The following is a 12,341-nucleotide window of genomic DNA, read 5'->3' on the forward strand; positions in this document are numbered from 1 at the left end:
AGCTGGCTACAGCACACCACTGAAAAAGGTGAACTAGGTATCCGAATTGTGAGAGCTACGCTAAATAAGAGCCCACATTTTAGAAACTCAAATAACCTTGCATTTTGAAAATGGCACACTTTCCGTTTAATAGAGAGTTATACATTTTATACTAAAGTCACATGAAGACTAAAACGTAGAACTGCCAGCAACGGCTGCTTATCAGTCTTGTTCCAAATGCAGCCATCTGCTACCAGTTAAACGTGTTAAGTTTACAAGCCAGGGCCTTCCCAATAACTACTAAAGGACCTCCACATGGCTATCAACTTCATGAAATTCAGAGTAAAAAGAAAAATGAGATAATTTACTTAAGAACAGAACGAAAGCAAAACAAAACAGCCAGAGTTACCAAGCCTTTAATCAGTTCCCTGATGTCTCAGCTCATTTATTGATATAATATGGACAGGAATAAACAGTTTGTTTACCCATGCCTTATCCTAATCATTTACTTCTGTGAGATAAAAAATAAGATTTGCTATGTTAGGATATAAAAATATAATAATAATATTTGTAAAGATTATAACAATTAATAACTCCAAAATGTAGTAATTACGTTAAAATTGTCTCTTTTGCTATTATTAGACCTGTATTACAGATAATAAAAATCCTTAAATTTTTCTTTCTAAAAAGCATTTCTCTCATGATACCAACAATAAGAACACATGCTCCTATCTTCAAACACGTGGAGATGAACCCAAATACAATTCCATCCAGGCCTCTGAAACCAGCAGGCTTGAGCTGACACTGACCTGTTTAGTGTGGTGTGCCAAGACAAGGACTTCAAGGTAATCCCACATGGGCCAGTGCCACCCTTGAAAGACAATCTGTCATTCAGAAGATAAAAACTCATCCTCGTGAGAGCAGCCCTCACTTCCCTGTGGGCTGCAGCCTGAACAATGGAGTGGAGACAGTCCTTCAGTCCACTTGCTGTGTGTGTCATCTTCAGAGTAAGGGTGTCCTCAGTGGATAACTTCAATGTATCTAAAAATCTAAACAAAAAGAAAAAAAGAGCCATATAAAGCTATTAAATAAAAGCTCACAATTATTTTTATTATAAACTGTCTCCCCCAAATTCTGTTCTGTTTCCTTTTAATTTAAGGGTGACTCACAGCCAAAAGAAAATCTGATGTGTATCTGTCAATATTAGGGTTTCACACTAGCATGAGGATGTTTATATTGACATTTTCCTGCTTACAGAAATATAATCTCCATTCAAATGAGAAAGTACTGACAGATTAGAATACTGAGGTATTTAAAAGTCATCATCATCGTCATTACCCCAGTGACGATAACGAAATTCACATATGTATTTACTGAGCTTCTACCCTAACCCAGAGCACTTTTTCTAGTGAATTACATCTGTTAACTAACCAAACTTTATATAATCTCCAAAACAGCATAGAGCACAATGCTTTTTAATTTAAATTTCTTTGTGTGACAGTTTTTAAAAAGTAATGAATGACATGTAATCTTTAAAACAAAGTAAAAATTATAATCTTTAGTGAGAAAGCAGGGTCAGACGTTAAAAAGTAAAAAAGCTACTTGACCTAAAGGAAAAATAAGGCCTAGCTAATTAATCATAATTAGGTAGATGTGAATGCTTTTCTACTACATGTAACAGCTTACTCTTGGATTTTAGTTTCAGAGTTCATTTGCTTCAACAGATTATCACTCCCATGATACCATGATAGGTTCCAAGCTATTCTCAGCATATCTGAGACCGGCTTCAAGGCCAAACAATCAGCAGATAACGGCAAAACTATGGAGTAAGGACTCACAGCATGGTGGCCAAGTACATGTACTGGTAGATGATACCTAAAGAAAATGTATAAAAAAAATTACATACTTTTAAATTCTTAAATGCTACTCAAAAGAATGAGCCACAAATGAGGGCTAGTTCTACGCCTCCCATTCTACAGCAATACAAAGATCTCTCTCATGGTCCCAGTTTTGAACAGTTACCATGCTTTATTCTTTTGCCATCCTCTAAACTTTCAAAAACACCTGATTAAACTTCTTTCCTGAGGACTTACCATACTCTGTGTTGTATTAGGGTTGTTTGCAGAGATGACTGACGCCCCTTGAAGTCGAGGCCCATGGCTACAGTGAACCACACACACAAGGTGTTCAGCTGAAACACAAATGTCTACTTTATGCTACACACTGTATGTTATCTACCTTTCATTCACAGTTACATGGCATGGCACCATGAAATCCATTTTACAGACGATCAAAATGAGCCTTAAAGAGGCTAAATGAATTGCTTATGTTCACAGGGGTCACTAAGTGACAGAATCACAACTTACTATTTTCACTTGAGAACACAGTTGCACCATCAATAAACTCCATCACTGTGTGTCACCAAGAGAACCCAGAAATATTTTTAGATCTAAGAAAAGATTCAATAGCAGTATCTCTTAAACTAGTTAATGTTAATTTAATAGTGCTTAGCAGGACTGCAGTGCCTAGCATCTCAAATGTTAAAGAATAATTTTGCTTATAAAACATATCCCAAACCCCTAATTCACGTATTTGTAACTAATATTAGAGAAACACAATTGGGTAGGATTGTTAAGGGGAAATTTAGTGTGCTTTTTCATTTCATGCATCTCAAAAAAAAGAGGCTAAGGTAGAGTTCTGTATATAAATGAAGCTGAATAATTTTTTAAAAGATAATAAATTTTAAAAATTGGAATTTTCCTTAGAAGTAACCAGGGCTCCTTAGAGAAATGGCTAATGCTAGGTCTGAAATAGGGAAATCAAAGGTGAACCGTGGACATCTCTTCATGCCAGAAAGCAAGAATGTACTAAAAGGCTTGTGAAGCCATGTCAAAAGGACACAAGAGCCTCCTTGAAAGGACTTGCACTAAATGAAAAGAGTTAAGGCTGTCAATCAATGGTCAAGCTTTTAATAAGTTATAAAATGTACTGCAAATTACACCTGAAGAACATAGAAGGAAGAAAATAATAAAAAGCAAAGGGTATTACATCATGACCAGTTTGAGAAACCACTACACACCCACCATGTGGACGACAATTTTTAAAATGACATTACTATGTGTAAAGAAATTACTGTTGACATTTCTTCTCTATGGACAACCTCGATCTTAAGGTAACTCTCTGACCCTTTTCCCCAGGATAACCAAATAGATATGGAATGCCAACAATTTTACTAAACCGCTTTGCTTATGGTGACACTCACTCCCTGCATCTGGACTGGGAGGTGTGCAAAGAACCCACACCTGTGTGTAAATGTACAGTGGGAAGCCACAGCTCTGAGCATCCCTGAGTGCTGTGGCTCTCATACAGGACGTGCCTTGCGGGGACCTGGACGTTATGCCCACGGCATGCTTCCTAGAGATCACATTTTCTATCGGGACGTGGGCCTCCTATGCCAAGACAGCCCCCAGCACCCACACGGGTAATCACACTTCAAGCATGACCTACTGTCGTGTGTGTTTTATTATTTAGCCAAACCTAAAGACCATGAAGAATGTGATGTCTACAACTAAAGAATTTCATTCCTAAGGATATATCCAAGAGGAACTATTGGACACATATCCCAGGAGATACATAATGTTTACAGGGATGTATACAGGAGCAAAAACCCAGAATCAACCCAAATACCCCATGACAGGAGAATGAATAATCTGTGGTATCGTCTAACAAGAGTATTATACAGCAGTGAAAATGATTATACTACATGTGATAATATCTAGCAAGCTATAAAATGTTATTTTTAAATTAATCATAGTTGTATTAAGATATAATTTTCTTACCTTTAACATACACAGATTTTAAGTGTACAGCCTGATGAATTTTTATATATGTGTTCATTTGTGTAACCACCACCCAGAATAAAACACAGAACATTTCCATCCCCTCAGAAAGTTTCTTTGTTCCCTTTTCTTGTCAATTACTCTCCTAGCCCTCTTCCAAGAGGTAACTACTATTGTTACCTATTCTGATTTCTCTCACCAGAGATCAACTTTGTTGGTGAACTTTAAATAAATGGAATATACAGTATATATTCTTTTGTGGCTTTTTTCACATTATGTCTATGATTATGTCATAAACCCTATGTCTATGAGACTCATGTTGTTGTGTGAAAAGTAGTTTTTAAATGTTGTATAGTGTTTCACTGTGTGAGTATAGCACAGTTCATTTATCAATTCTCCTTGCTGTTGGACATTCGGGGTGTTTCAAGCTTTTGGTTACTATACATAAAGCTGTTATGAACATTCATTCATATATATATGTATATAAAAGGATAGTGGGTGATGTCAATACCAAGAGCTGGAGGGGGTGTGCAGCATCTGGGACCACTACACTGCTGCAGGAATGTAAACCAGTACACCACTCTGGAATACTGCTTGGTAGCATCTACTAAAGCTAAACATATAAATATCCTCTGATCCATATGTGTTCAAGAATATTTTTAGCAGTCATTATTCATAATAGCCCCAAACAGAAAACAAACCAAATGTCCATCAGTGATAGAATGGTAACTACACGGCTGTATATTCTTACACAGAATACTACACAAAAATGAAAATAAATCAAATACTGCTTCACGCAATGACACAGACAAATCTCCCCAAGTTGAGCAAAAGAAGGCAAATGCAAGAATATACTTTATAAAGTTCAAGAACAATGTATAATAACAGAAATGAAAATAGAATTATCTTTGTGGGTGCTGGAAGGTAATAAGGAAGCACAAAAGTGGTTCCTGGCATGCTAGTGATATTTTGTACCTTAATCTACATGTTAGTTACATGGGTGTATTTATCTGGAAAAATTCAGGATTTGTAAACTTTATGTATCTTATACTTCAATGAAAACAATTTACTTTTTAAAAAGTCTAGAGAGACATGAAAACCAAATGCAATTCATGATCTTGATTGGATCCTGCATTTAAAAAAAAAAAATCTATAGAAGATATTTGGGATATAATTGGAGAAACTGGATCATGTTACAGAATTATTTTTAATTTTCTTAGATGTGACCATTCATGGTACAGTGGTTATGTAGGATAATGTCCTTAATTTAAGGAGGTACATGCTGGAATAATTGGGAGGGTAGTAAAATTATGTCTGAAACTTATATTTAAATGGGTTGGGGAAAAAGATTACATAAAAATAAATAAATGTATTGAGAGAGAGAGAGAAAGACAGAAAAGCAGACCCATGTGTTAACAGTTGCTGAATCTAGGCTGAAGGGTATGCAAGTGTTCACTATATAGTTCTTTCAAGTTTTGTGTAGACTTGAACAATATCAAAATAAAAACTTGGTGACAGGGATGTACACTTACTGAACTTTCAGAAGCACCACCATGAAGGAAACATTAAAGCATTACAAGTCATATGATGAAACGCTAGATGAAAACTTTTAACAAATTATAGATCTTGATTTCCCTTTCTGTAACAGTATTTTATCTTTGAGAAAAATCAAAGAAATAAATTCTTTACCTTCTAGAAACTGAAACAGGCAAACTGAAGACTGATGGTGAAGAAGGTTTATTGGAAGGATTATCAGACCTATTTCACAAAAGAAACACAAGAGGAAAGAAACAACTGAGTAGACCATCGTTTTGTCTAAGAAACACAACTTGCTTCGCTTCCTTGACTGAAACTCAAATCAAGAGTTGCATTTGGTTCTGTCATTTAGTATAGTTATGACATGGTGCTACTACCCGGATTTGCTTTTGAAGAGCAAATTACGCTTTTCTTTAAGAAGTCCATATAATAAATGATTCATACCATGCAGACGCTGTACTGGCAGGTGGCCTCTGTGTCTCTCTCCCACTGATCCTGCTCAGGGTCAGTGTTAACCAGATATTACATCCTAAACATCCTCCCCAAGGTTTTTTTATTAAATATTAAAGAAAAAACACACAAAATTGAGAGTATATACCAAAAAACGTATTAATGATAAAACTTACTATAGTAATTATCAAATTTTGTACTTAGTAATGTTCAACAATAAAAGTTCAGGGTGACTTTTTGAGCCAACGTGCATAATACTGCTATTCAAACCAAAAATCATACCATGTATATCTACCATGGAAAGCATAAGCTTCCTAAGTCAGAAATTTCCATGCACTGCTATAAGACTGCAACAGAAACTCAGACAGACAATTCAGAGTAAAAACCTTTTAAAACTCTTATAGCTCACCACATATCCATTCTTGATACTTCATCAAATAACAGAAGACAAAATAATGCTCCAACTTCAGTCACGACGGTACAATCTTCATGAAATATCAAGGAAACTGTAAATAAAAAGAAGCATAACTTTATAAAATATTTTTACCTCTAGAAAGAATGAACTTCTAATTTAAAATATCTTAACTCAAAAAGAAGAGATGCCATTCTCAGAGAAATGCGACGTTAACCCAGATAAACTGACATCACTAAAACAGTGGCTCTCAACTTTCAAATCTATGCAAATCTCTGCAGGGCTTGTTAAAACAGAGTTTCTGATCTGGTAGGTTTGGAGGATACAGACACTACTGGCCTAGCACATAGTACGCACTCTATAAATGTTTGCTGAGGAATTAATTTTCCTTGTTGAGTACCTAGTTAAAAAACTAATTTTGCCCTAAATTCATTAATGAGAGATATTATAATTCATTTTCAGGCTCACTTAAGTAATTTTTGGAAACATCAATGAGATCGAAAAAGTATTAAAAGGGTACAGATTATGTTGCCTTAGAAAATGTCTTTGAATCTAGTAGGTGCTCATAAGTAATTGATTGCTTGAATAATTTAAATCAAAATTATAACTGAAAAGGTAAACTAGGAACTAAATTCTACTGAATGAGGTTAATAGGAAGACAATTATTAACAAGACAAAAGAAAACTAGAGATCCATAACTGCTACTCTTCCACATCAATCTAAAAAAAAACTTGTTAAAATTTTACACACTATTCAAAATTTATGAAGCCGAACACATTGAGTCTCTTTAGAACTTTACCTGGTTTGAACCTTTATCAATGTTACTTAAACTGTGTCCTATTCACTTGGCAAGCAGAAGCCATTAGAAGAGAAGAAAATGCTAAAATAAAATGACTCATAATATTTTGAACATAAATATCATTAATCTCTTACATGCCTGATAATTGACAAGGTTAAGCATATCGAGACATTTGATCAAGATGTCTCTTGTAGAATATTTAAAAGCAATGGCCTACATTTCTAGGAAAGAAAATAGCACAGAATGTTACCAAGCTCTCTATTGAGAACAGTCAGAAAAGAAGAGGAAAAAAAAGAGAAAAAAATAACATGGAATTTTTCCGCCTAAATACATTACTCAATTACAACCAAACTGAAAAAGGTTAAAAAAAAATCACACTTTATAAAATGTAATAAGTTAATGCTCAGAGTCATTCAGGATGGTCTAGTTCCCACTCCCCACAAGCTGAGTCTATACACTCTGAATGCCAGTTTAAGGACATAACCAGTTATAACAGCAAAGCGTCAGATCTAAAGGCACAAACAAAACAAGATTGAGGAAACAGACACTGGAAAGAGGTAACAGTGACAGCAGCTGCAGCGCTCTCTCTCCACAGGTAAGAACTGACCGTCTGAGCACCAAACGACAGCTACATCGAGGTGCAGAGAGCGATCAGAGGCTTCAGCCCTTCTCAGCTCTAAGGTCTACTCTGTAACAGGATTTTAAGAAAATTCCCACAAAAGTGTTAAACATTTCCCACTGCAATGGGTTTTTTTAGTGGCATATTCACTAATAAACTTTGTTATTGTGTTAGTAAAGCGGAAAGTAAATGTTACCTACAGTTAAAGAATAAACAGTTAAAGCTTAAGATTGCTCTCATTACTGTCAGAATGTATTTTATTTACCTCTGAATAGCAGGGTCAAGAGAGAAGGTTGTTGGGAGAGGGAAACACGCAGGACTGGGTCAGCACAGAGAACCTTCCTCAGGAGCGTGAGGCTTGGCTGAACTAGACACTCTACCACCTGGCCAGCAGGGGAAAACACAGTTATTAATTTTTATCAATTCTAAGGTGAGATAAAATATACTGTAACATCGTCTTGTTCTAAATGTCATGCTTTTTCATCAAAATTGTGTGAAACTAAAATGCAAATATTAAGATTTTCCACTGAAAGTACGTTTTGTGTATACTTCTGCTTATACATCTTATAGAAATTTTAAGGTTTTCCTTTAGAGACCTCACTTCTAGAAATAAAAAAAATGAACAAGGCAGTGGATGTTACTCAAGATTGAAACTCCAAGTACTCATCCAAATCCAGTTGAATTCATTTCAAATTTAATTGACAAAAAAACCAATCTGTAAAAATATGTCTTACCTCACCATCCTGACTCACACATTCATTTAAATACTCAATTATCTTGTCAGTTAAGCATAATTTTTTCACCATAGCATGCATTTTAATATCTGTAGACCAAAAAAAAAAAGTTACTAAAAGTTAAAGAACATTTTCTATAGTTTTAAAAACAGAATAGACAGCCACACAACTTTCAAACTTTTAAAAATAATTACACTTAGTGTTGAAAATTAGAGGAGGACACTTTAAACTTTTTACTTTATACACATCTGAACAACTTGAAAACTTTTAAGTAACAAGCACATCTTACTTCTGGTAATATAAAAAAAAACTATTTAAGAAGAATAATTAAATGAACTAGCTCAGATTCTGAAAAGAACTAGAATTTTAAGTATACAAATGAACACTTTTATTTGTACATGGAAAATTATTTTATGTTCTTTCATGGACATTTCTTCTCTTTTCCAAATCCATCATCTCAAAATGTTTAGAATTCTCCCCAAGCTAATGCGTAAATATGACTTGCATTTTTCTATCAATATTAATACAAGATCTTTAACCTCAAACTGTTAATAGCAAATATAAAAGAAAGGGTCTGTAACATACTCTACATATTTCTAGAGAATATGACCTCTTTTTTAATAAACATATACATGTGGGTGTGTGTGTGTGTGTGTACACTGAGCAGTCTAAATGTTTGTGTCCCCACAGAACTCACATGTTTGAAACCTAATCCCCAGTGTGTTGGTACGTGGAGGTGGGGCCTTCGGGAGGTCATGAGGTCATGAGGGTGGAGCCCTGCTGAATGAGATCGGTGTCCTTATAAAAAGAGGAGAGCTTTGTTGCCCCTTCTCCATGTGAGGACACAGGGAGAAGACAGTCACCTATGAACCAAGAAGCAGGCCCTCACCAGACACTGAATCTGCAGCGCCTTAATCTTGGACTTCCAGCCTCCAGAACTGTGAGAATAAATTTCTGTTGTTTATAAGCCACCCAGTCTATGGTATTCTATTATAGCAGCCCAAACAGACTAAGACAGACAGACAGACAGACACACACACACACACACACACAGGTACTAGATATCACTAGCACCAAAATCTCTAGTTGCTTATAGATTAGTTACAAGTATTTCACAACTTGCAGACAAATCTTCTTAGTTTGTACTCCTACATTCTCATTGAGAAAAATGTACAAATATAAAGTTGATATTTAATTTGTAGCTTTCACTGTAACTACCTTTAGCTGCCACTTTAAAAAGGTAGTTTCCACTACCCTCTCATATAGTGCATACCAAAATTATGAGCTTTTTTATTTTTGAAATGTTAAACAATACCGAAAGAATACCCTCTAAGTTTTCTTTAATCTTCTTAGCCAAGGCTCTCCACATTTGCTTGAGCCTTATTTTCTGTAGTCTCTATTATTGTTATTAAAACCACAAATATGTTGAATATGATCTTTCAAATTACTCTCTCATCCCAGTTTCCACTAATGTCAGGATGGGAATATTCATCATACCCCACCTTCCAAGTTAAAAAAAATATTTTTATGTAAATGCAACATTACTTCTCTCAAACATTAAAGATAAATTACATACATCACATATAGGAAAAAATTTAAAACTCAAAGAATAACAACACTACAAACGAAGCTAAGAGTAAATTTTACTAGTTGTTTTTAAAAATAAACTTTTAAAGAAAATACATAGTACTGTGCAGTATTTTTGTCTTACCTACCCACAAAGTACAATTTGATGGATTTCTCTAAGCAAGATGGAACAAACTGAAATATCATATACTAGGTAAACTGAGAAAGGAACAAGCAATTTACTGTTAGAATTATATCAACATTTCAGAAGAAAGATAATTTTATCAAATGACATTCCACAGGTCAAACAACAATAATCTAGACCAGGGGTCAGCAAACTTTTTCTTTAAGGAACTAGATAGTAAATGTGTTGGGCTTTGCTGGCCGCATATGGCCTTTGTCGCATATTCTTTGTTAAAACTGTAAAAACCACCCTTAACTTGAAGGCTGCAAGAGAAAAACAGGCCACAGGCCAGACTGGCCTACAAACCATAGTTTGCCAACCCCCAGTACTACTACACACAGCAATCTAAAATTCCATTCTCAGCAGCATTTTCCTTAAAAGACATTACCTTGCATGATCACAGCTAACTGTTCTGCGGCTGACTTTCTCAAAATAAGATCAATATCGTCTGAGATAAAGATGTCATATACCTTTTCAACAGTCTCCAACTGAAAAAAAAAAAAATGTTTTTCATCTACTTCCAATTCTCCAGTAAAAGTCTACAGTTATAAAAACAAAAGCTCGAAGGCCAACTTATTCAAGTAACTGATATATTTACATTTGCAACAATGATGTGCTAGGTCAGAGAGGGAGTTAGGATCTAAAACAAAGAGCCATCATGTCAAATAAGCCTCTCCTCTTAACGTACATTTCCGCTAGGAAGCCATTCATAACCCATTAACCATCCAAGTTACACAACATCACTACAGGTAGTTCCAGGCTAGCCTGAGAACAGCAACCCCAGACACGTGGCTTGGGATTTCTCTGCTGCTCCCCGAAGCCACCAGCTGGAATTCCCTTGGGCCTCTCCGCTTCCCCCTCTTAGGGACCCTGAAGCAGACAGCTCTCTGGGGCTTGCTGCCCAGCACTCTGACCAAGCCCCCCAATAGCAGTCCCTGACTGTCACCTCCTGCCGGGACAGAGTCTGAGGAGGCAAAACACAGCAGGAAAGGGGGAGAGAAAAGGACAGAGAGCACACCCCTCCTTTCTCCCAGCCACTGCCATCTGCAGCCCTAATGTGGACTCAGGAAAGAGAGTTCTAGAACCCCACTCCACCTTCCTCCACACGACGCACAGGGCACAGTAGTGATACCAGTGGCTCAGCACGCAGGAATTCCCCAGCAGGACCTGGTATGCGGCCCATGGAAGGTTCTCCAATCCTCCTGCCAGGGCCATCAGATGGCCCCGAACGCTTAGGTTAGAAGAACACTGAATGTGTTTCCCTGTTTTAAAAAATCCGTTGTGTTGCATGTGGCTCTACCACAGGCCTCGGGGGCTGGTCTAAACTTAAAGAAAACTGCCAGACTGCACACTTGGAGTCACAGGAGAAGCTATAAAACACAGGAAAGAAGCAATGAAGATAACGGACAGCTTGCTTTATCTGATCCTACATCAGTCCGTGATGATTTGGGTGCAGTTCTGGACAGACAGGGAGATGAAGGCTACACCTCTTAAGAGGGGGAAAAAGCCAAAGATTTAGAAAAGAGATTAACAAAAAAAACTCAGAACCACTGTAACATTTAAAAGAAATTGCCCTTGCCTTCTATATTATTTTTCCTGTAATGAAGAGGCTGAAAACTTTTATCATCGTTAATATTTTCTTTTTTAGCATTACAGGCAATTTCCAACAGAAGAAAAAGAAGAATAATTTTATGTCAGTGATGTTTGTTTTTAAGAGTCATCAGAGAATTTCTTTCCACTAGATTAGCCTTATGTTGTATTTAAGATACTATTCAAATTAATTTGCATTTCCAGCGTATATTCTGAATGAAAAGGGACACAATGGCTGGCATATAGTAGGCACTCAAGAAATATCTGTTCAATAAATAAATGTATCCAGGAGCCAGAAAAAGCCAGGACACAACTTCACACTAGGCAGGAAAAATCACACGTGAAGCCACCATTTCTCTCCCTCTCCCGTACATAACACAAACTGAAAAATGTAACATAAAATATATCAAATAACCACACAGTTATGAATAAATAAACTTGAAAGTTATGATCACCTTAATAATCAGTTCTCTTCTGTCATCCAACTTGAGTTCAATAGGCTTTTTCACAATAAATAAATTAGTAACTCTGGAGAGAACTCTGGCATCGATTGAAGGGCGCTTGGTATCCGCCCCCTCTTCCCTTGTAAGGTGACTTGCTAAAAGCTTTAATGCCAGCATCCGGACCCTGAAG

The 12,341-nt window shown here is 36.2% G+C and overlaps 1 protein-coding gene across 7 annotated transcripts in view; it reads right to left on the bottom strand.

Annotated features, from left to right (window-relative positions):
- The window catches only part of RTTN (rotatin), a 163,429-nt gene that overhangs the window by 107,067 nt on the left and 44,021 nt on the right, over positions 1-12,341 (bottom strand). For all 7 annotated transcript variants that reach the window (XM_059894105.1, XM_059894106.1, XM_059894107.1 and 4 more), the window contains 8 exons: positions 12,164-12,335; positions 10,507-10,606; positions 8,369-8,457; positions 7,900-8,017; positions 6,214-6,310; positions 5,508-5,576; positions 1,666-1,854; positions 789-1,028 (listed from right to left, as the gene is read on the bottom strand). In XM_059894105.1, the coding sequence (XP_059750088.1) occupies positions 789-1,028; positions 1,666-1,854; positions 5,508-5,576; positions 6,214-6,310; positions 7,900-8,017; positions 8,369-8,457; positions 10,507-10,606; positions 12,164-12,335 (1,074 nt within the window). The remainder of the gene's footprint in view (positions 1-788; positions 1,029-1,665; positions 1,855-5,507; positions 5,577-6,213; positions 6,311-7,899; positions 8,018-8,368; positions 8,458-10,506; positions 10,607-12,163; positions 12,336-12,341) is intronic.

The sequence above is a fragment of the Balaenoptera ricei genome, chromosome 14 (assembly GCF_028023285.1).
Source record: "Balaenoptera ricei isolate mBalRic1 chromosome 14, mBalRic1.hap2, whole genome shotgun sequence".
NCBI lineage: Eukaryota > Metazoa > Chordata > Mammalia > Artiodactyla > Balaenopteridae > Balaenoptera > Balaenoptera ricei.